This window comes from Oncorhynchus nerka, linkage group LG9a (genome assembly GCF_034236695.1).
Source record: "Oncorhynchus nerka isolate Pitt River linkage group LG9a, Oner_Uvic_2.0, whole genome shotgun sequence".
Lineage (NCBI taxonomy): Eukaryota > Metazoa > Chordata > Actinopteri > Salmoniformes > Salmonidae > Oncorhynchus > Oncorhynchus nerka.
In genome coordinates this window covers 6,741,590-6,766,907 of record NC_088404.1, presented here as the reverse complement: position 1 = coordinate 6,766,907, position 25,318 = coordinate 6,741,590, and the positions used below count along the sequence as shown (strand labels likewise).

Genomic DNA, 25,318 nt, shown 5'->3' with positions numbered 1-25,318 from the left:
CAGGAGGAGGGGCAGAAGGGGGAGGAGGAGGGGCAGAAGGGGAGGAGGAAGTGGAGGGGCAGAAGGGGCAGGAGGAGGGGCAGAAGGGGCAGGAGGAGGGGCAGAAGGGGCAGGAGGAGGGGCAGGAGGAGGGGCAGGAGGGGCAGAAGGGGGGAGGAGGAGGGGCAGAAGGGGCAGGAGGAGGGGCAGAAGGGGAGGAGGAGGGGCAGGAGGAGGGGCAGAAGGGGAGGAGGAGGGGCAGAAGGGGCAGGAGGAGGGGCAGAAGGGGGAGGAGGAGGGGCAGGAGGAGGGGCAGAAGGGGCAGGAGGAGGGGCAGAAGGGGAAGGAGGAGAGGGGCAGAAGGGGAAGGAGGAGGGGCAGAAGGGGCAGGAGGAGGGGCAGGAGGAGGAGGAGGAGGTGGAGGGGCAGAAGGGGGAGGTGGAGGGGCAGAAGGAGGAGGTGGAGGGACAGAAGGGGCAGGAGGAGGGGCAGAAGGGGAAGGAGGAGGGACAGAAGGGGCAGGAGGAGGGGCAGGAAGAGGAGGTGGAGGGGCAGGAGGAAGTGGAGGGGCAGAAGGGGCAGGAGGAGGGGCAGAAGGGGCAGGAGGAGGGGCAGAAGGGGCAGGAGGAGGGGCAGGAGGAGGAGGAGGAGGTGGAGGGGCAGAAGGAGGAGGTGGAGGGACAGAAGGGGCAGGAGGAGGTGGAGGGGCAGAAAGAGAAGAATTTCCCAGATGAGATGGGGGAAACAGAGGAAGAGCGTGATGTGACCACATACACAGAGGAGGATTCTGAGGAGACAGAGGACAGAGAGCAGGAGAAAACACCCAGCAGCCACCAGGAGAAATATGGGGAGAGGATGAGAGAGGGAGAGAGGCAGGAGGAGAGGATGAGAGAGAGAGGGGGGAGAGGATGAGAGAGGGAGAGAGGGGGGGAGAGGATGAGAGAGGGAGAGAGGGAGGGGGAGAGGATGAGAGAGGGAGAGAGGGAGGGGGGAGAGGATGAGGGAGGGAGAGAGGGAGGAGGAGAGGATGAGAGAGAGGGAGGGGGAGAGGACAAGGGAGAGAGAGAGGGAGGAGGAGAGGATGAGAGAGGGAGAGAGAATGAGAGAGGGAGGGAGGGAGGGGGAGAGGATGAGAGAGGGAGAGAGGGAGGGGAGAGGACGAGGGAGGGGGAGAGGATGAGAGAGGGAGAGAAGGAGGGGGGAGAGGATGAGAGAGGGAGAGAGGGAGGGGGAGAGGATGAGAGAGAGGGAGGGGGAGAGGACAAGGGAGAGAGAGAGGGAGGAGGAGAGGATGAGAGAGGGAGAGAGAATGAGAGAGGGAGGGAGGGAGGGGGAGAGGATGAGAGAGGGAGAGAGGGAGGGGAAAGAGGACGAGGGAGGGAGAGAGGGAGGAGGAGAGGACGAGGGAGGGAGAGAGGGAGGGGGAGAGGGGAGGGAGGGAGAGAGGGAGGAGGAGAGGATGAGAAAGGGAGAGAGGGAGGAGGAGAGGATGAGAAAGGGAGATAGAGAAGACAATGATAGAGCGGAAGTTGAGGTCTTCTCTATAGGGAACTGTAACACCCCTGAGGACAGTAAGATCTCAGTGTGTGTCTCACAGTCCCCACAAAGGGCCCCCTATAAGGGAAGTGGAGGGGGAAGGGATTGGACATGTGAAGCCCCTCAAAGGGCCCATAAGGAGGTGAAGAGGCAGGGGAAGGGAGGAGGACGGGGAGGAAGGAGTGAGAGGGGAGGTGTAAAGAGTGGGAGGGAAGGAGGAAGGGTCGTGAGGGAGACTGACAGGCAGGAATACACTGGCCACATAGTGTCTGAGATGAAGGTATACATGAGTAGCAGCAGCAGCTCAGAGACACAGGACTGCAGAGAGGCTGCCGTCAGGCCCAGACCACCAAGGCCCAGGCCCAGGCCTAGATCCGGGCCCAGCCCCAGCACCCCACACCCTCACCAGACACAATCCCACACTCAGCAGGCCAAGGCCCGCCCGAAACAAGCCTACCAGACCCACACCTACCTGACAGAGGTCCATACCCTCCCAAAACAGGCCTACCAGACCCACACCTACCTGACAGAGGTCGATTCCCTCCCGAAACAGGTCCAGAAACACCAGCTACAGGCCCAGAGCGACGTCCGACAACACCAGCAGACACAGAACTGTAGAGAAAGTGCTATCAGGCCTACACACAGATCTATCCCCAACACACCACACCCTCAACCCCCCCAGACCCCGGCCCAAATGCAGCACATCCAGGCCCACCAAATCCAGGCCCAGTATAGACAGGCCCCTCCGACACAGGCCCAGATGCATAAGAGACAAGCACCCACCCACCCGACACATGCCCAGACCAACAAGAGACAAGCACCCACCCACCCAACACAGGCCCAGACCAAGCAGCACCACAAAGAGAGTCCCGTCAGTCCCAGCCACAGCGCTAGGCCCACCTCTGACAGCCCTAGGCCCACCTCTGACAGCCCTAGGCCCATCTCTGACAGCCCTAGGCCCACCTCTGACAGCCCTAGGCCCACCTCTGACAGCCCTAGGCCCATCTCTGACAGCCCTAGGCCCATCTCTGACAGCCCTAGGCCCACCTCTGACAGCCCTAGGCCCACCTCTGACAGCACTAGGCCCATCTCTGACAGCCCTAGGCCCATCTCTGACAGCCCTAGGCCCACCTCTGACAGCCCTAGGCCCACCTCTGACAGCCCTAGGCCCATCTCTGACAGCCCTAGGCCCACCTCTGACAGCCCTAGGCCCATCTCTGACAGTCCTAGACCCACCTCTGACAGCCCTAGGCCCACCTCTGACAGCCCTAGGCCCACCTCTGACAGCCCTAGGCCCACCTCTGACAGCCCTAGGCTCACCTCTGACAGCCCTAGGCCCACCTCTGACAGCCCTAGGCTCACCTCTGACAGCCCTAGGCTCACCTCTGACAGCCCTAGGCCCACCTCTGACAGCCCTAGGCCCATCTCTGACAGCCCTAGGCCCACCTCTGACAGCCCTAGGCCCATCTCTGACAGCCCTAGGCCCATCTCTGACAGCCCTAGGCCTGCCCCACCTCCCAGCCACAATGCCCAGACACAGGAACACACTCCCAACACCCGACAGACCGAGCAGCATTGCAGAGAGACCACCACCAGTTGGAGCGCCAAGCCTCCGTCTCCTCTCCTCCAGGAGAGCCACCAGACCCAGACCTATCACCCTCGCAGAGACAGCACCACCAGCCCCAGCCCAAGGCCCACTTCTGACTCCTCATCCAGCCTGGACAAACATCCCAGGGCTGTAAAACTATCAACATCACCAGCTCCACCAGCTTCACACCACAACACAGAGCCACAGAGGGAGTACCCCGAGGAGAGACAGACACGGACACAGACACACAAACAGGTAACTGCCTGATGCTGCCAACTCCACAGGGTTTGTTTTGTGTTATTAGTTTACTTGACAGGGACCATGTACAACAAACATTGCACCAGATTTGACCTACATCTCATCTGCAGTCGTGTTCCTGTCTGATGTTAGTAATATCTCCCCTCTATCTGTTCCAGTTGTTAGTAAGATCTCTCCTCTGTCTATTCCAGTTGTTAGTAAGATCTCCCCTGTCTGTTCTAGATATTAGTAAGATCTCCCATCTGTCTGTTCCAGTTGTTAGTAAGATCTCCCCTCTGTCTGTTCCAGTTGTTAGTAAGATCTCCCCTGTCTGTTCCAGTTGTTAGTAAGATCTCCCCTCTGTCTGTTCCAGTTGTTAGTCAGATCTCCCCTCGGTCTGTTCCAGTTGTTAGTCAGATCTCCCCTCTGTCTGTTCCAGTTGTTAGTAAGATCTCCCCTCGGTCTGTTCCAGTTGTTAGTAAGATCTCCCCTGTCTGTTCCAGTTGTTAGTAAGATCTCCCCCCTGTCTGTTCCAGTTGTTAGTAAGATCTCCCCTCTGTCTGTTCCAGTTGTTAGTAAGATCTCCCCTCTGTCTGTTCTAGATGTTAGTAAGATCTCCCCTCGGTCTGTTCCAGTTGTTAGTAAGATCTCCCCTCTGTCTGTTCCAGTTGTTAGTAAGATCTCCCCTGTCTGTTCCAGTTGTTAGTAAGATCTCCCCTCTGTCTGTTCCAGTTGTTAGTAAGATCTCCCCTCTGTCTGTTCCAGTTGTTAGTAAGATCTCCCCTCTGTCTGTTCCAGTTGTTAGTAAGATCTCCCCTCTGTCTGTTCCAGTTGTTAGTAAGATCTCCTCTGTCTGTTCCAGTTGTTAGTAAGATCTCCCCTCTATCTACTCCAGTTGTTAGTAAGATCTCCCCTCTGTCTATTCCAGTTGTTAGTAAGATCTCCCCTCTGTCTATTCCAGTTGTTAGTAAGATCTCCCCTCTGTCTATTCCAGTTGTTAGTAAGATCTCCCCTCTGTCTGTTCCAGTTGTTAGTAAGATCTCCCCTCTGTCTGTTCCAGTTGTTAGTAAGATCTCCCCTCTGTCTGTTCCAGTTGTTAGTAAGATCTCCCCTCTGTCTGTTCCAGTTGTTAGTAAGATCTCCCCTCTGTCTATTCCAGTTGTTAGTAAGATCTCCCCTCTGTCTATTCCAGTTGTTAGTAAGATCTCCCCTCTGTCTATTCCAGATGCCCCACAACATCTCAGAGCAGCAGCCTGGCAGGCCCCACTGTCCAGAGCCCCGGGCCCTACAGGAGGACAGTAACAACACACCTCAGCCTGAACCAACACAGAACAATGCCTCGTTCCCCAGCTTCGTGGATGGTAAAAAAAAAATCTCTGTATAGTTCATTGATTCCATACCTGAGTAATGGATGTTTGATTATGATATAACCATTTATGGCTCTTTTTGGTCTCTGGTGTGGTGTGCATATCTGATGATTTTATAGTGCTGCAAACAAATTGCTGAAGCAATGGGACAATAAAATGGTCTGAATGTGAATGTGTATCTGAATGTGAATGTGAATCTGAATCTAAATGTGAATGTGAATCTAAATCTGAATGTGAATCTGAATGTGTATCTGAATGTGAATCTGAATCTAAATGTGAATGTGAATCTGAATGTGAATCTGAATCTGAATGTGAATGTGAATCTAAATCTGAATGTGAATGTGAATCTGAATGTGAATCTAAATGTGAATCTGAATCTGAATGTGAATGTGAATGTGTATCTGAATGTGAATGTGAATCTGAATCTGAATGTGAATGTGAATCTAAATCTGAATGTGAATCTGAATGTGAATCTAAATGTGAATCTGAATCTGAATGTGAATGTGAATCTAAATCTGAATGTGAATGTGAATCTAAATCTGAATGTGAATCTGAATGTGAATCTAAATCTGAATCTAAATCTGAATGTGAATCTAAATGTGAATATGGGTTAGGGTTAGAATGTGAATCTGTCTGGATCTGAATCTGAATATGAATCTGAATCTAAATGTGAATCTGAATATGAATCTGAATCTAAATGTGAATCTGAATGTGAATCTGCATCTGAATGTGAATCTGAATCTGAATGTGAATCTGAATCTGAATCTGAATGTGAATCTGTCTGGATCTGAGTCACGGCTTCTTGTCTATAAATAAATCCATATTTCTCATTTCCCAGTCCCAGGTCCGTGTGAGCCCGAGGACCTGATTGATGGCATCATCTTTGCTGCTAACTACCTGGGTTCCACCCAGCTGCTGTCTAACAAGAACCCATGTAAAGGAACCCGCATGGCCCAGGCGCAGGAGGCTGTCAGCCAGGTCAAGGTATGGTGTGTGGTTGTGTGTGTGGGTGTGGTGTGGTGTGTGTGTGTGTGTGTGTGTGTGTGTGTGTGTGTGTGTGTGTGTGTGTGTGTGTGTGTGTGTGTGTGTGTGTTGGTTCTTCTATCCTCGTGGCAACCTAAATTCCCCCCAATTCCCCACAAGGATAATAAAACAAGGACAATTCTCCCTCAACAGGACATTTCTCACGTCCCCAAGAGGACAAAGGCTATTTTAAGTTTGGGGTTTAGGGTTATGAGTTACGGGTTATGGGTTATGAGTTATGGGTTATGGGTTAGGGTTATGGGTTAGGGTTTAGGGTGATGGGTTATGGGTTAGGGTTATGAGTTAGGGTTGGGTTATGGGTTAGGGTTGTGTTGTCTGAGTTAGTTGACCAGGTTAATGTTGGGTTATATTATGGTTATGTTAGGGTTAGGGTTAGGGTTAGGGTTAGGGTTATGGGTTAGGGTTAGGGTTAGGGTTATGGGTTAGGGTTAGGGTTATGGTATGGTTTAGGGTTATGGGTTAGGGTTATGGGTTAGGGTTATGGGTTATGGTAAGGGTTTGGGTTAGAATTAGGGATAGGGTAAGGGGTTAGTGGTTAGGTTTAGGGTTAGGGTTAGGGAAAATAGGATTTTGAATGGAAATGAATTTCAGTTCCCCACGAGGACAGGAGAACATAATGTGTGTGTGGTGTGTGTATTACACCCCTGATCTTATATTAGTATTGTGCTGTCTGACTAACTGACCAGGCTAATGTTGTTATATTAGCATTGTGCTGTCTGACTAGTTGACCAGGCTAATGTTGTTATATTAGCATTGTGCTGTCTGACTAGTTGACCAGGCTAATGTTGTTATATTAGTATTGTGTTGTCTGACTAACTGACCAGGCTAATGTTGTTATATTAGCATTGTGCTGTCTGACTAGTTGACCAGGCTAATGTTGTTATATTAGCATTGTGCTGTCTGACTAGTTGACCAGGCTAATGTTGTTATATTAGCATTGTGCTGTCTGACTAACTGACCAGGCTAATGTTGTTATATTAGCATTGTGCTGTCTGACTAACTGACCAGGCTAATGTTGTTATATTAGTATTGTGCTGTTTGACTAACTGACCAGGCTAATGTTGTTATATTAGCATTGTGCTTTCTGACTAACTGACCAGGCTAATGTTGTTATATTAGTATTGTGCTGTCTGACTAGTTGACCAGGCTAATGTTGTTATATTAGTATTGTGCTGTCTGACTAACTGACCAGGCTAATGTTGTTATATTAGCTTTGTGCTGTCTGACTAACTGACCAGGCTAATGTTGTTATATTAGTATTGTGTTGTCTGACTAACTGACCAGGCTAATGTTGTTATATTAGCATTGTGCTGTCTGACTAGTTGACCAGGCTAATGTTGTTATATTAGTATTGTGCTGTCTGGCTAACTGACCAGGCTAATGTTGTTATATTAGTATTGTGCTGTCTGACTAGTTGACCAGGCTAATGTTGTTATATTAGTATTGTGCTGTCTGACTAACTGACCAGGCTAATGTTGTTATATTAGCATTGTGCTGTCTGACTAACTGACCAGGCTAATGTTGTTATATTAGTATTGTGCTGTCTGACTAGTTGACCAGGCTAATGTTGTTATATTAGCATTGTGCTGTCTGACTAGTTGACCAGGCTAATGTTGTTATATTAGCATTGTGCTGTCTGACTAGTTGACCAGGCTAATGTTGTTATATTAGTATTGTGCTGTCTGACTAGTTGACCAGGTTAATGTTGTTATATTAGCATTGTGCTGTCTGACTAGTTGACCAGGCTAATGTTGTTATATTAGCATTGTGCTGTCTGACTAGTTGACCAGGCTAATGTTGTTATATTAGCATTGTGCTGTCTGACTAAGTTGACCAGGCTAATGTTGTTATATTTGCATTGTGCTGTCTGACTAGTTGACCAGGCTAATGTTGTTATATTAGCATTGTGCTGTCTGACTAGTTGACCAGGCTAATGTTGTTATATTAGCATTGTGCTGTCTGACTAGTTGACCAGGCTAATGTTGTTATATTAGTATTGTGCTGTTTGACTAGTTGACCAGGCTAATGTTGTTATATTAGCATTGTGCTGTCTGACTAACTGACCAGGCTAATGTTGTTATATTATTATTGTGCTGTCTGACTAGTTGACCAGGCTAATGTTGTTATATTAGTATTGTGCTGTCTGACTAACTGACCAGGCTAATGTTGTTATATTAGCATTGTGCTGTCTGACTAGTTGACCAGGCTAATGTTGTTATATTAGTATTGTGTTGTCTGACTAGTTGACCAGGCTAATGTTGTTATATTAGCATTGTGCTGTCTGACTAGTTGACCAGGCTAATGTTGTTATATTAGTATTGTGCTGTCTGGCTAAGTTGACCAGGCTAATGTTGTTATATTAGTATTGTGCTGTCTGACTAGTTGACCAGGCTAATGTTGTTATATTAGTATTGTGCTGTCTGACTAACTGACCAGGCTAATGTTGTTATATTAGCATTGTGCTGTCTGACTAACTGACCAGGCTAATGTTGTTATATTAGTATTGTGCTGTCTGACTAGTTGACCAGGCTAATGTTGTTATATTAGCATTGTGCTGTCTGACTAGTTGACCAGGCTAATGTTGTTATATTAGCATTGTGCTGTCTGACTAGTTGACCAGGCTAATGTTGTTATATTAGTATTGTGCTGTCTGACTAGTTGACCAGGTTAATGTTGTTATATTAGCATTGTGCTGTCTGACTAGTTGACCAGGCTAATGTTGTTATATTAGCATTGTGCTGTCTGACTAGTTGACCAGGCTAATGTTGTTATATTAGCATTGTGCTGTCTGACTAGTTGACCAGGCTAATGTTGTTATATTAGCATTGTGCTGTCTGACTAGTTGACCAGGCTAATGTTGTTATATTAGCATTGTGCTGTCTGGCTAGTTGACCAGGTTAATGTTGTTATATTAGCATTGTGCTGTCTGACTAGTTGACCAGGCTAATGTTGTTATATTAGCATTGTGTTGTCTGACTAACTGACCAGGCTAATGTTGTTATATTAGCATTGTGCTGTCTGACTAACTGACCAGGCTAATGTTGTTATATTAGTATTGTGCTGTTTGACTAACTGACCAGGCTAATGTTGTTATATTAGCATTGTGCTTTCTGACTAACTGACCAGGCTAATGTTGTTATATTAGTATTGTGCTGTCTGACTAGTTGACCAGGCTAATGTTGTTATATTAGTATTGTGCTGTCTGACTAACTGACCAGGCTAATGTTGTTATATTAGTATTGTGTTGTCTGACTAACTGACCAGGCTAATGTTGTTATATTAGCATTGTGCTGTCTGACTAGTTGACCAGGCTAATGTTGTTATATTAGCATTGTGCTGTCTGGCTAACTGACCAGGCTAATGTTGTTATATTAGTATTGTGCTGTCTGACTAGTTGACCAGGCTAATGTTGTTATATTAGTATTGTGCTGTCTGACTAGTTGACCAGGCTAATGTTGTTATATTAGTATTGTGCTGTCTGACTAGTTGACCAGGCTAATGTTGTTATATTAGTATTGTGCTGTCTGACTAGTTGACCAGGCTAATGTTGTTATATTAGCATTGTGCTGTCTGACTAGTTGACCAGGCTAATGTTGTTATATTAGTATTGTGCTGTCTGACTAGTTGACCAGGCTAATGTTGTTATATTAGCATTGTGCTGTCTGACTAGTTGACCAGGCTAATGTTGTTATATTAGCATTGTGCTGTCTGACTAACTGACCAGGCTAATGTTGTTATATTAGCATTGTGCTGTCTGACTAACTGACCAGGCTAATGTTGTTATATTAGCATTGTGCTTTCTGACTAGTTGACCAGGCTAATGTTGTTATATTAGCATTGTGCTGTCTGACTAGTTGACCAGGCTAATGTTGTTATATTAGCATTGTGCTGTCTGACTAGTGACCAGGCTAATGTTGTTATATTAGTATTGTGCTGTCTGACTAGTTGACCAGGCTAATGTTGTTATATTAGCATTGTGCTGTCTGACTAGTTGACCAGGCTAATGTTGTTATATTATTATTGTGCTGCCTGACTAGTTGACCAGGCTAATGTTGTTATATTAGCATTGTGCTGTCTGACTAGTTGACCAGGCTAATGTTGTTATATTAGCATTGTGCTGTCTGACTAGTTGACCAGGCTAATGTTGTTATATTAGCATTGTGCTGTCTGACTAGTTGACCAGGCTAATGTTGTTATATTAGCATTGTGCTGTCTGACTAGTTGACCAGGCTAATGTTGTTATATTAGCATTGTGCTGTCTGACTAGTTGACCAGGCTAATGTTGTTATATTAGCATTGTGCTGTCTGACTAGTTGACCAGGCTAATGTTGTTATATTAGCATTGTGCTGTCTGACTAGTTGACCAGGCTAATGTTGTTATATTAGCATTGTGCTGTCTGACTAGTTGACCAGGCTAATGTTGTTATATTAGCATTGTGCTGTCTGACTAGTTGACCAGGCTAATGTTGTTATATTAGCATTGTGCTGTCTGACTAGTTGACCAGGCTAATGTTGTTATATTAGCATTGTGCTGTCTGACTAGTTGACCAGGCTAATGTTGTTATATTAGCATTGTGCTGTCTGACTAGTTGACCAGGCTAATGTTGTTATATTAGCATTGTGCTGTCTGACTAGTTGACCAGGCTAATGTTGTTATATTAGCATTGTGCTGTCTGACTAGTGACCAGGCTAATGTTGTTATATTAGCATTGTTCTGTCTGACTAGTTGACCAGGCTAATGTTGTTATATTAGCATTGTGCTGTCTGACTAGTTGACCAGGCTAATGTTGTTATATTAGCATTGTGCTGTCTGACTAGTGACCAGGCTAATGTTGTTATATTAGCATTGTGCTGTCTGACTAGTTGACCAGGTTAATGTTGTTATATTAGCATTGTGCTGTCTGACTAGTGACCAGGCTAATGTTGTTATATTAGCATTGTGCTGTCTGACTAGTTGACCAGGCTAATGTTGTTATATTAGCATTGTGCTGTCTGACTAGTTGACCAGGTTAATGTTGTTATATTAGCATTGTGCTGTCTGACTAGTTGACCAGGCTAATGTTGTTATATTAGCATTGTGCTGTCTGACTAGTTGACCAGGCTAATGTTGTTATATTAGCATTGTGCTGTCTGACTAGTTGACCAGGCTAATGTTGTTATATTAGCATTGTGCTGTCTGACTAGTTGACCAGGTTAATGTTGTTATATTAGCATTGTGCTGTCTGACTAGTTGACCAGGCTAATGTTGTTATATTAGCATTGTGCTGTCTGACTAGTTGACCAGGCTAATGTTGTTATATTAGCATTGTGCTGTCTGACTAGTTGACCAGGCTAATGTTGTTATATTAGCATTGTGCTGTCTGACTAGTTGACCAGGCTAATGTTGTTATATTAGCATTGTGCTGTCTGACTAGTTGACCAGGCTAATGTTGTTATATTAGCATTGTGCTGTCTGACTAGTTGACCAGGCTAATGTTGTTATATTAGCATTGTGCTGTCTGACTAGTTGACCAGGCTAATGTTGTTATATTAGCATTGTGCTGTCTGACTAGTTGACCAGGCTAATGTTGTTATATTAGCATTGTGCTGTCTGACTAGTTGACCAGGCTAATGTTGTTATATTAGCATTGTGCTGTCTGACTAGTTGACCAGGCTAATGTTGTTATATTAGCATTGTGCTGTCTGACTAGTTGACCAGGTTAATGTTGTTATATTAGCATTGTGCTGTCTGACTAGTTGACCAGGCTAATGTTGTTATATTAGCATTGTGCTGTCTGACTAGTTGACCAGGCTAATGTTGTTATATTAGCATTGTGCTGTCTGACTAGTTGACCAGGTTAATGTTGTTATATTAGCATTGTGCTGTCTGACTAGTTGACCAGGCTAATGTTGTTATATTAGCATTGTGCTGTCTGACTAGTTGACCAGGCTAATGTTGTTATATTAGCATTGTGCTGTCTGACTAGTTGACCAGGCTAATGTTGTTATATTAGCATTGTGCTGTCTGACTAGTTGACCAGGCTAATGTTGTTATATTAGCATTGTGCTGTCTGACTAACTGACCAGGCTAATGTTGTTATATTAGCATTGTGCTGTCTGACTAGTTGACCAGGCTAATGTTGTTATATTAGCATTGTGCTGTCTGACTAGTTGACCAGGCTAATGTTGTTATATTAGCATTGTGCTGTCTGACTAGTTGACCAGGTTAATGTTGTTATATTAGCATTGTGCTGTCTGACTAGTTGACCAGGCTAATGTTGTTATATTAGCATTGTGCTGTCTGACTAGTTGACCAGGCTAATGTTGTTATATTAGCATTGTGCTGTCTGACTAGTTGACCAGGCTAATGTTGTTATATTAGCATTGTGCTTTCTGACTAACTGACCAGGCTAATGTTGTTATATTAGCATTGTGCTGTCTGACTAGTTGACCAGGCTAATGTTGTTATATTAGCATTGTGCTGTCTGACTAGTTGACCAGGCTAATGTTGTTATATTAGCATTGTGCTGTCTGACTAGTTGACCAGGCTAATGTTGTTATATTAGCATTGTGCTGTCTGACTAGTTGACCAGGCTAATGTTGTTATATTAGCATTGTGCTGTCTGACTAGTTGACCAGGCTAATGTTGTTATATTAGCATTGTGCTGTCTGACTAGTTGACCAGGCTAATGTTTGTTATCCATTCAATGTTCAAGATGATATTGTTTTTTGGTGTTTTTTTTACGCATCTGATGTCTTGATCTATGGATGTCAGTTGGTCTGTTCATCAATGTTATTCCTAATAGTAAGGAAATGTACCTTGTGAGTGCCCTTTCTAACCACACGATGGCGATCTCTCGTTCCTTTTTGACCATGGTGATTTGACCACAGAGCCAAGATGGAGACTCTCAGACGGTGACAGAAGTGGACCTTTTCATCTCCACCAAGGCTGTCAAAGTGCTGAATGCCGACTCACAGGTGTGTGACTGTGAGAGAATGATTTAACTTCTTATCTCTGAGTTAATAAAATAAAACAGGGTGTATTTCTTCTCTGTAACGCCAAGTCTGGGACTATCCATTCACACACATGTAGACAATGCATCTTTTAAAGGCAATATTCACCCGACGGCGAAAATCACATACACAGTCAACCGTAAATGTTGGGCTCAATCAGAAATTAACTTTAGATGTTCAAGCGCCCTATAATGTGGATCTAATGCGCATCGGATTGAATCCGTGTCCAGGAAACCTGCCCAAAGCTTCATTTGATTCTGTTTCATAAAATTCCTCTGGCGCGCTGCTGTATCTTTAGGGGCCATGTTATTGAGGACCGTCCACTCCTCACAGAGTTATTACCACAGCAGCCATATATATTATTCACCCCCCCAGGAGATGCTGATGGACAGTTATTACCCCAGCAGCCATATATATTATTTACCCCCCCAGGAGACGCTGATGGGCAGTTATTACCCCAGCAGTCATATATATTATTCACCCCCAGGAGACGCTGATGGACAGTTATTACCACAGCAGCCATATATATTATTTACCCCCCCCCAGGAGACGCTGATGGACAGTTATTACCACAGCAGCCATATATTATTTACCCCCCAGGAGACGCTGATGGACAGTTATTACCACAGCAGCCATATATATTATTTACCCCCCCAGGAGACGCTGATGGACAGTTATTACCACAGCAGCCATATATATTATTTACCCCCAGGAGACGCTGATGGACAGTTATTACCACAGCAGCCATATATATTATTTACCCCCCAGGAGACGCTGATGGGCAGTTATTACCCCAGCAGCCATATATATTATTTACCCCCAGGAGACGCTGATGGACAGTTATTACCACAGCAGCCATATATATTATTTACCCCCAGGAGACGCTGATGGACAGTTATTACCACAGCAGCCATATATATTATTTACCCCAGGAGACGCTGATGGGCAGTTATTACCCCAGCAGCCATATATATTATTTACCCCCAGGAGACGCTGATGGACAGTTATTACCACAGCAGCCATATATATTATTTACCCCCCCAGGAGACGCTTGATGGACAGTTATTACCACAGCAGCCATATATATTATTTACCCCCCAGGAGACGCTGATGGACAGTTATTACCACAGCAGCCATATATATTATTCACCCCCAGGAGACGCTGATGGACAGTTATTACCACAGCAGCCATATATATTATTTACATTTACATTACATTACATTTAAGTCATTTAGCAGACGCTCTTATCCAGGCGACTTACAAATTGGTGCTTTCACCTTATGACATCCAGTGGAACAGCCACTTTACAATAGTGCATCTAGGTCTTTTAAGGGGGGGTGAGAAGGATTACTTTATCCTATCCTAGGTATTCCTTAAAGAGGTGGGGTTTCAGGTGTCTCCGGAAGGTGGTGATTGACTCCGCTGTCCTGGCGTCGTGAGGAGTTTGTTCCACCATTGGCCAGAGCAGGACAGTTTTGACTGGGCTGAGCGGGAACTGTACTTCCTCAGTGGTAGGGAGGCGAGCAGGCCAGAGGTGGATGAACGCAGTGCCCTTGTTTGGGTGTAGGGCCTGATCAGAGCCTGGAGGTACTGAGGTGCCGTTCCCCTCACAGCTCCGTAGGCAAGCACCATGGTCTTGTAGCGGATGCGAGCTTCAACTGGAAGCCAGTGGAGAGAGCGGAGGAGCGGGGTGACGTGAGAGAACTTGGGAAGGTTGAACACCAGACGGGCTGCGGCGTTCTGGATGAGTTGTAGGGGTTTAATGGCACAGGCAGGGAGCCCAGCCAACAGCGAGTTGCAGTAATCCAGACGGGAGATGACAAGTGCCTGGATTAGGACCTGCGCCGCTTCCTGTGTGAGGCAGGGACTCTGCGGATGTTGTAGAGCATGGACGGGCCACCGCCTTGATGTTATTTGAGAACGACAGGGTGTTGTCCAGGATCACGCCAAGGTTCTTAGCGCTCTGGGACGAGGACACAATGGAGTTGTCAACCGTGATGGCGAGATCATGGAACGGGCAGTCCTTCCCCGGGAGGAAGAGCAGCTCCGTCTTGCCGAGGTTCAGCTTGAGGTGATGATCCGTCATCCACACTGATATGTCTGCCAGACATGCAGAGATGCGATTCGCCACCTGGTCGTCAGAAGGGGGAAAGGAGAAGATTAATTGTGTGTCGTCTGCATAGCAATGATAGGAGAGACCATGTGAGGTTATGACAGAGCCAAGTGACTTGGTGTATAGCGAGAATAGGAGAGGGCCTAGAACAGAGCCCTGGGGGACACCAGTGGTGAGAGCACGTGGTGAGGAGACGGATTCTCGCCACGCCACCTGGTAGGAGCGACCTGTCAGGTAGGACGCAATCCAAGCCAGAGATGCCCAAGGAGGATCTGATGGTTCACAGTATCGAAGGCAGCCGATAGGTCTAGAAGGATGAGAGCAGAGGAGAGAGAGTTAGCTTTAGCAGTGCGGAGCGCCTCCGTGATACAGAGAAGAGCAGTCTCAGTTGAATGACTATTCTTGAAACCTGACTGATTTGGATCAAGAAGGTCATTCTGAGAGAGATAGCGGGAGAGCTGGCCAAGGACGGCACGTTCAAGAGTTTTGGAGAGAAAAGAAAGAAGGGATACTGGTCTGTAGTTGTTGACATCGGAGGGATCGAGTGTAGGTTTTTTCAGAAGGGGTGCAACTCTCGCTCTCTTGAAGACGGGAGGGACGTAGCCAGCGGTCAGGGATGAGTTGATGAGCGAGGTGAGGTAAGGGAGAAGGTCACCGGAGATGGTCTGGAGAAGAGAGGAGGGGATAGGGTCAAGCGGGCAGGTTGTTGGGGCGGCCGGCCGTCACAAGACGCGAGATGTCATCTGGAGAGAGAGGGGAGAAAGAGGTCAGAGCACAGGGTAGGGCAGTGTGAGCAGAACCAGCGGTGTCGTTTGACTTAGCAAACGAGGATCGGATGTCGTCGACCTTCTTTTCAAAATGGTTGACGAAGTCATCTGCAGAGAGGAGGAGGGGGGAGGGGAGGAGGATTCAAGAGGGAGGAGAAGGTGGCAAAGAGCTTCCTAGGGTTAGAGGCAGATGCTTGGAATTTAGAGTGGTAGAAAGTGGCTTTAGCAGCAGAGACAGAGGAGGAAAATGTAGAGAGGAGGGAGTGAAAGGATGCCAGGTCCGCAGGGAGGCGAGTTTTCCTCCATTTCCGCTCGGCTGCCCGGAGCCCTGTTCTGTGAGCTCGCAATGAGTCGTCGAGCCACGGAGCGGGAGGGGAGGACCGAGCCGGCCTGGAGGATAGGGGACATAGAGAGTCAAAGGATGCAGAAAGGGAGGAGAGGAGGGTTGAGGAGGCAGAATCAGGAGATAGGTTGCAGAAGGTTTGAGCAGAGGGAAGAGATGATAGGATGGAAGAGGAGAGAAGGGGGAGAGAGAGCGAAGGTTGGGACGGCGCGATACCATCCAGTAGGGGCAGTGTGGGAAGTGTTGGATGAGAGCGAGAGGGAAAAGGATACAAGGTAGTGGTCGGAGACTTGGAGGAGTTGCAATGAGGTTAGTGGAGGAACAGCATCTAGTAAAGATGAGGTCAGCGTATTGCCTGCCTTGTGAGTAGGGGGGGAAGGTGAGAGGGTGAGGTCAAAGAGGAGAGGAGTGGAAAGAAGGAGGCAGAGAGGAATGAGTCAAAGGTAGACGTGGGGAGGTTAAAGTCGCCCAGAACTGTGAGAGGTGAGCCGTCCTCAGGAAAGGAGCTTATCAAGGCATCAAGCTCATTGATGAACTCTCCGAGGGAACCTGGAGGCGATAAATGATAAGGATGAGCTTGAAAGGGCTGGTAACTGTGACAGCATGGAATTCAAAGGAGGCTGATAGACAGATGGGTAAGGGGAGAAGAGAGAATGACCACTTGGGAGAGATGAGGATCCCGGTGCCACCATCCCGGTGCCACCACATTTACCCCCCAGGAGACGCTGATGGACAGTTACTACCACAGCAGCCATATATTATTTACCTCCCCCAGGAGACGCTGATGGGCAGTTATTACCACAGCAGCCATATATATTATTTACCCCCCAGGAGACGCTGATGGACAGTTATTACCACAGCAGCCATATATATTATTTACCCCCAGGAGACGCTGATGGACAGTTATTACCACAGCAGCCATATATATTATTTACCCCCAGGAGACGCTGATGGACAGTTATTACCACAGCAGCCATATATATTATTTACCCCCAGGAGACGCTGATGGGCAGTTATTACCACAGCAGCCATATATTATTTACCCCCCCCCCAGGAGACGCTGATGGGCAGTTATTACCACAGCAGCCATATATATTATTCACCCCCAGGACGCTGATGGACAGTTATTACCACAGCAGCCATATATATTATTTACCCCCAGGAGACGCTGATGGACAGTTATTACCACAGCAGCCATATATATTATTTACCCCCAGGAGACGCTGATGGACAGTTATTACCACAGCAGCCATATATATTATTTACCCCCAGGAGACGCTGATGGACAGTTATTACCACAGCAGCCATATATATTATTTACCCCCAGGAGACGCTTGATGGACAGTTATTACCACAGCAGCCATATATATTATTTACCCCCCCCAGGAGACGCTGATGGGCAGTTATTACCACAGCAGCCATATATATTATTTACCCCCCAGGAGACGCTGATGGACAGTTATTACCACAGCAGCCATATATATTATTTACCCCCAGGAGACGCTGATGGGCAGTTATTACCACAGCAGCCATATATATTATTCACCCCAGGAGACGCTGATGGACAGTTATTACCACAGCAGCCATATATTATTTACCCCCCAGGAGACGCTTGATGGACAGTTATTACCACAGCAGCCATATATATTATTTACCCCCAGGAGACGCTGATGGGCAGTTATTACCACAGCAGCCATATATTATTTACCCCCAGGAGACGCTGATGGACAGTTATTACCACAGCAGCCATATATATTATTTACCCCCCCAGGAGACGCTGATGGGCAGTTATTACCACAGCAGCCATATATATTATTTACCCCCAGGAGACGCTGATGGACAGTTATTACCACAGCAGCCATACATATTATTTACCCCCCCAGGAGACGCTGATGGACAGTGCGTTGCGTTCCATATCCTACATCGCAGACATCGGGAGCATCGTGGTTCTGATGGCTCGTACCCTTATGGCAGGAACATCCTCGCAGGACTGTAGTGAGGCTGATCTCTCCTCCTCAGAGGGACCGAGACGGTACAGAATGATCTGCTATGTCTTCGAGTCAGAGGATGTGAGTACTATTGTATTCTGTTTTTGTTCTATTCTAGGGTATTCTGATCTGTTCTGTTTTCTATCCCCCCCCCATGCTCTCCCTTTGTAAACTGCTGAATATTATTAATTTATTGGGGATTTTGGTCTCTGATTATTGATTATTGATTACCAGTGTTCGCTGAAGAAGGTTTAAAGCTCAATTTAAAAAACACCATTTTTGATTAAGCAATTTGTATACACTGTCTACAGTACAATACTACTGAACATAATTTTAAAGCTTTGAAAATTATTATTGCTTTACTCATCTCTAATTTAGGCTTTCCTATAACACCAGTATCTACACTACATTACCAAAAGTATGTGGACACCTGCTCGTCGAACATCTCATTCTGAAATCACAGGCATTAATATGGAGTTGGTCCCCCCTTAGCTGCTATAACAGCCTCCACTCTTCTGGGAAGTATTTCCACTAGATGTTGGAACATTGCTGCTATAACAGCCTCCACTCTTCTGGGAAGGCTTTCCACTAGATGTTGGAACATTGCTGCTATAACAGCCTCCACTCTTCTGGGAAGGCTTTCCACTAGATGTTGGAACATTGCTGCTATAACAGCCTCCACTCTTCTGGGAAGGCTTTCCACTAGATGTTGGTACATTGCTGCTATAACAGCCTCTACTCTTCTGGGAAGTATTTCCACTAGATGTTGGAACATTGCTGCTATAACAGCCTCCACTCTTCTGGGAAGTCTTTCCACTAGATGTTGGAACATTGCTGCTATAACAGCTTCCACTCTTCTGGGAAGGCTTTCCACTAGATTTTGGAACATTGCTGCTACAATAGCCTCCACTCTTCTAGGAAGGCTTTCCACTAGATGTTGGAATATTGCTGCAGGGACTTGCTTCCATTCAGCCACAAGAGCATTAGTGAGGTCGGGCACTGATGTTGGGCGCTTAGGCCTGGCTGGCAGTTGGCGTTTCAATTCATCCCAAAGGTATTCGATGAGGTTGAGGTCAGGGCCTTCTACAGGCCAGTCAAGGTCTTGCACACTGATCTCAACAAACCATTTCTGTATGGACCTTGCTTTGTGCATGGGGGCATTGTCATGCTGAAACAGGAAAGGGCCTTCCCCAAACTGTTTCCACAAAGTTAGAAGCACAGAATTGTCTAGAGCGTTTAGATTTCCCTTCACTGGAACTAAAGGGCCCGAACCATGAAAAACAGCCCCAGACCATTATTCCTCCTCCACCAAACATTACAGTTGGCACAATGCATTGGGGCAGGTAGTGTTCTCCTGGCATCCTCCAAACCCCGATAAGTCCGTCGGACTGCCAGATGGTGAAGTGTGATTCACTCCAGAGAACGCGTTTCCACTGCTCCCATGTCCAATGGTGGCCAGCTTTACACCACTCCAGCCAATGCATTGGGGCAGGTAGTGTTCTCCTGGCATCCTCCAAACCCCGATAAGTCCGTCAGACTGCCAGATGGTGAAGTGTGATTCACTCCTCCCATGTCCAATGGCGGCCAGCTTTACACCACTCCAGCCAATGCATTGGCATTGCGCATGGTGATCTTAGGCTTGTGTTTGGTTGCCAAGGAAACCCATTTCATGAAGCTCCTAACAAATAGTTATTGTGCCGCAGTTGCTTCCAGAGGCAGTTTGGAACTCGTTGTGTGTTGCAACCGAGGACAGACGTTTTTTTGCATGCTACGTTCTTCAGCACTCGGCGGTCCCGTTCTGTGAGCTTGTGTGGCCTACCACTTCACGGCTGAGCCGTTGTTGCTCCTAGATGATTCCGCTTCACAATAACAGCACTTACAGTTAACGGGGGCAGCTCTGGCAGGGATAGTGATGAACTGACTTCTTGGAAAGGTGGCATCCTATGACGACGCCATGTAGAAAGTCACTGAGCTCTTCTGTAAAGCCATTTTATTGCCAATGTTTGTCTATGGAGATTGCATGGATGCGTGCTCGATTTTATACACCTGTCAGCAACGGGAGTGGCTGAAATAGCAAAATCCACTAATTGGAAAAGTGTCCACATACTTTTGTATATATAGTGTATCTTCATTCATCATTTCAGTTGGTCCTTAACCCGTGCTCTCTCCCACTTCTGTATTGGTGTCAACTTGAATAGCCTGTCACTTCCGTTGAATAGTTTCTCCCTCTCCCCTCTCCCCTCCCCTCCCCCTCTTCCCTCCCCTCTCCCTCTCTCTCCCCCTCTCCCTCTCCCTCTTTCTCTTCCCCTCCCCCTCCCCTCCCTCCCTCCCCTCCCCTCCCCTCTCCCCTCACCCTCTCTCTCCTCCCCTCCCCCTCTCCCCTCCCCTCCCCCTCTCCCCCCTCCCTCTCGCTCTCTCTCCTCTCCCCTCTCCCTCTCCCTCGCCCTCTCCCTCTACTGCCCTCCCTCCCCTCTCCCCTCACCCCTCTCTCCTCCCCTCCCCCTCTCCCCCCTCTCCCTCTCTCTCCTCTCCCCTTTCCCCTCCCTCTCCCTCTCCTCCCCAGGCCCAGCTCATTGCCCAGTCCATCGGCCAGGCGTTCAGCGTTGCCTACAGGGAGTTCCTCCGTGCCAACGGGATCAACCCTAAGGACCTGAGTCAGAAACAATACAGTGACATCATCAACTCCCAGGAAATGTACAATGACGACCTGGTCCATTTCTCAAACTCTGACAACTGTAAAGAGGTGTGTGTGTGTGTGTACGTGTGTGCGTACGTGCGTGCGCTTGCATCCGCGCCTATATGTGTGCATGAAATACTGATAGACAAGTGTAAAGAGGTGTGACGGCATACTGTAGTGATTGTTGACCGTGATTCATGACTCTAGATACACTCCGTCAACACAGTATAGATAGCAGATTACAGTAGAGTAGATATTGAGACTCTTGGCTCATGCAGTAGCTAGACAGCGCAAAGATGTTGACCAAAGTTCAGGATCAATTTTAGCCATTCGGAAAGCTAATGAACTGTACTGAATAGTACAAGTAAGTAGTGCTCTTGCTACAGTGAGACCACTACTGAAATTCTACATATATATTTGTTATATACTTTGTGTTATTATTATTTTTCATATTTTTCATATTTTTATTACCAACTAAAATCCAGTTTATAAGATATACTAATCACTTCCACTTAAAGATATATATAAATATCTGTCTCTGTGTGTGTTTGTGTGTCTCCCAGCTGGAGTTGGAGAAGCAGAAGGGAGAGAGCCTAGGTGTGGTGATAGTGGAGTCTGGCTGGGGTTCCATCCTGCCAACAGTTATCCTAGCTAACATGTTGAACAGCGGCCCGGCTGCCCGCTCTGGGAAACTCAGCGTCGGGGACCAGATCATGTCCATTAACAACACCAGCCTGGTGGGCCTGCCGTTAGCTACCTGCCAAGGCATCATCAAGGTCTGGAGCATACAGTCGACTCTGCTCTTTTATCAGTCATGAAGGACAGGAGATGGGGAGTAGAGGAAAGGGAGCCATTCTAGTGTGGAGATTGAGACACAGACATTCTAGGAAGCCGTTCTAGTGTGGAGATTGAGACACAGCCATTCTAGTGTTGGGATTGAGACACAGCCATTCTAGTGTGGAGATTGAGACAGCCATTCTAGTGTGGAGATTGAGACACAGCCATTCTAGTGTGTTGAGATTGAGACACAGCCATTCTAGTGTTGAGATTGAGACACAGCCATTCTAGGAAGCCATTCTAGTGTTGAGATTGAGACACAGCCATTATAGTGTTGAGATTGAGACACAGCCATTCTAGGAAGCCATTCTAGTGTTGAGATTGAGACACAGCCATTCTAGGAAGCCGTTCTAGTGTTGGGATTGAGACACAGCCATTCTAGGAAGCCGTTCTAGTGTTGGGATTGAGACACAGCCATTCTAGGAAGTCATTCTAGTGTGGAGATTGAGACACAGCCATTCTAGGAAGCCATTCTAGTGTGGAGATTGAGACACAGCCATTCTAGGAAGCCATTCTAGTGTGGAGATTGAGACACAGCCATTCTAGTGTGGAGATTGAGACACAGCCATTCTAGGAAGCCATTCTAGTGTGGAGATTGAGACAGCCATTCTAGTGTTGGGATTGAGACACAGCCATTCTAGTGTGGAGATTGAGACACAGCCATTCTAGGAAGCCATTCTAGTGTGGAGATTGAGACACAGACATTCTAGTGTGGAGATTGAGACACAGCCATTCTAGGAAGCTAGTCTAGTGTGGAGATTGAGACACAGCCATTCTAGGAAGCCGTTCTAGTGTGGAGATTGAGACAGCCATTCTAGTGTTGGGATTGAGACACAGCCATTCTAGTGTGGAGATTGAGACACAGACATTCTAGGAAGCCATTCTAGTGTGGAGATTGAGACACAGACATTCTAGTGTGGAGATTGAGACACAGCCATTCTAGGAAGCCATTCTAGTGTGGAGATTGAGACACAGACATTCTAGTGTGGAGATTGAGACACAGCCATTCTAGGAAGCCATTCTAGTGTGGAGACAGGTGTCATTTTTCATGTCCGGTCGTTCTGCCAGGGTCTGAAGAGCCAGGTGCAGGTGAAGCTGAGCATCGTGAGTTGTCCTCCTGTCACCACCGTCCTCATCAAGAGACCCGACCTCAAGTTCCAGCTGGGCTTCAGTGTTCAGAACGGCATCGTGAGTAGGATTATGATACCGTTATAATGCGTTATAAGTCTTGTCATAACCATGTTTAACCTCTCTCAAAATGATCCTGATAACAGCCATTTGGATTCAGAGATTTGTTTTCTTTCTCTCTCCTCAGATCTGCAGTCTGATGCGTGGAGGTATCGCGGAGCGAGGAGGGGTGCGAGTCGGCCACAGGATCATTGAGATCAATGGGCAGAGCGTGGTTGCCATGCCGCATGAGAAGATAGTCCAGACCCTGTCTGTGTCAGTGGGAGAGGTGAGCATCAGATTCCAATGACAGACAACTTTATATACGTTCAATTTATATCCTATCAGAGCCCGAAACAGACGAATCAGAAGGTGCTTCTACACCTGCATTGCTTGCTGTTTGGGGTTTTAGGCTGGGTTTCTGCACAGCACTTTGAGATATCAGCTGATGTACGAAGGGCTTTATAAATACATTTGATTTGATTTTATACAAATACAAGTGTGTCTTCACAATTAGCACTGATATGTCCTCTTCTCTTCTCCTCCTCATCCTCTCCCCCTCCTCCTCATCCTCCTCCTCTCCCCCTCCTCCTCCTTCTCCTCCTCCCTCCCTCTCCTCCTCCTCCTCCTGTCCTCCCTCTCCTCTTCCTCCTCTCCTCCCCTACCTCTCCTCCTCATCCACCTCCTCTCCCCCTCCTTCTACTTCTCCTCCTCCTCCTCCTCCTGTCCTCCCTCTCCTCCTCCTCCTCTCCTCCCCTACCTCTCCCCCTCCTCCTCATCCTCCTCCTCCATCCTCCTACTTCTCCTCCTCCTCCTGTCCTCCCTCTCCTCCTCCTTCTCCTCTCCCTCTCCTCTATGTCCTCCCCTCCCCTACCTCTCCTCCTCATCCTCCTCCTCTCCCCCTCCCTCCTCATCCTCCTCCTCTCTCCCTCCTCCTACTTCTCCTCCTCCTCCTACCTCTCCTCCTCCTCCTCCTCCTCCTCCTTTCCTACCTCTCCTGTGTTTCCTCCTCTCCTCTCCTTCTCTTCTCTTCTCTCTCCTCCTTCTCTCCTTCTCTCCTCCCTCTTTTCCTTCTCTTCTCATCCTCCCCCTTCTCTCCTCCTCCTCCTCCTCCCCCATCTTCTTCCTCTCCTAACTGTCCTCCTCTTCCTCTCCTACCTCTCATCCTTCTCCCTTTTCTCCTCCTCCTCCTCAACCTCCTCTCCTCCCTGTTCTGCTCCTCTTCCTCCTCTCCCCCTCTCCTCCTCCTCTCTGTCAGATCAACATGAAGACCATGCCTGCAGTGATGTTCAGACTGTTAACAGGGCAGGAGATTCCCGTCTACATTTAGACTCTCCACGGCAGAGTTCTAAATTGCACCATATTCCCTATGTAGTGCACTACTTTAGACCAGGATCCATAAGGTTCCGGTCAAAAGTAGTGCACAATGTAGGGAATAGGGTGCAATTTATTACGCACACCTTATCTGCATCTCTTTCTGTGTACTCGCTCACTGCTTCTGCATGTCTGGGAGAAGTTGAACAGACGGGGTGGTCGACAGTCAGTGGAGCCATTAAAATGAGCCTGTCCTCCGATTTACAGTGCCACCAGCCTCCACTGGTGCCAGGGTGATACATTAGGAAGGTGTATTTTTCTATCACGTTATTTTCCTGTTACTCGACTGACAGGGATTACCCCATTCTCAATTTAAGGCTTCTTTCAAATTCATTGAAGAGCTACACAGTCATAATGGGTTGAAATGTACATAACATAAGCTGTGTGTGTGTGTGTGTGTGTGTGTGTGTGTGTGTGTGTGTGTGTGTGTGTGTGTGTGTGTGTGTGTGTGTGTGTGTGTGTGTGTGTGTGTGTGTGTACTGTACCATGCAAGGTCTTTAATGTTTTCTTATGGCGAGAGATTACAAACACAACACATTTTATTTTCAATGTATTCCTTCTTTTTCTTTTCTTTTTCTTTTCTAAGATTATGAGCTGTAGTTGTCCTGTAAATAGTTTGTTTTACAGGAGGACTGCTGAAACTGTAACTCGGTCTGTCATTATTGTTCATTATAAACTGGGTGGTTTGAGACCTGAATGCGGATTGTCTCTGACAGCCATGGTATATCAGACAGTATACCACGGGTATAACATCTTAACCAATACATCATAGGACAAGGCTATTCTTTAATAGCAGGGGTATTGTAGCCTGGTCTGTCGTTGGAGACAGCACAAACAGATCTGGAACCAGGCTAGGGGGTATTCCCTATATAGTACTCTACTGTTGACCAAAACCCATATGGCTCTGGTCTAAAGTAGTGCACTATATAGGGAATAGGGTTCTATAGGGCTCTGATCTAAAGTAGTGCGCTATATAGGGAATAGGGTTCTATAGGGCTCTGGTCTAAAGTAGTGCACTATGTAGGGAATAGGGTTCTATAGGACTCTGGTCTAAAGTAGTGCACTATATAGGGAATAGGGTTCTATAGGGCTCTGGTCTAAAGTAGTGCTCTATATAGGGAATAGGGTTCTATAGGACTCTGGTCTAAAGTAGTGCACTACATAGGGAATAGGGTGCCATTTGGGATGGATTCTACAGTTGAAGTAGGAAGTTTAGATAAACCTCAGCCAAATACATTTCAACTCAGTTTTTCACAATTCCTGACATTTAATCCCAGTAAAAATGCCCTACCTTAGGTCATTTAGGA

The 25,318-nt window shown here is 47.0% G+C and overlaps 1 protein-coding gene across 1 annotated transcript; it reads left to right on the top strand.

The window, feature by feature from the left end:
• The first annotated feature begins 1,468 nt into the window (after positions 1 to 1,468).
• LOC115125987 (amyloid-beta A4 precursor protein-binding family A member 2-like) lies at positions 1,469 to 24,817 on the top strand. The gene is made up of 11 exons (XM_065022116.1): positions 1,469 to 2,829; positions 2,914 to 3,358; positions 4,566 to 4,701; positions 5,546 to 5,691; positions 12,622 to 12,708; positions 17,852 to 18,037; positions 20,520 to 20,699; positions 21,197 to 21,409; positions 22,539 to 22,658; positions 22,786 to 22,926; positions 23,896 to 24,817. Exons 1-11 carry the CDS (start codon positions 1,469 to 1,471, stop codon positions 23,965 to 23,967), a joined length of 3,087 nt encoding a protein of 1,028 aa, XP_064878188.1. The 3' UTR covers positions 23,968 to 24,817.
• The last annotated feature ends 501 nt before the right edge of the window (positions 24,818 to 25,318 follow it).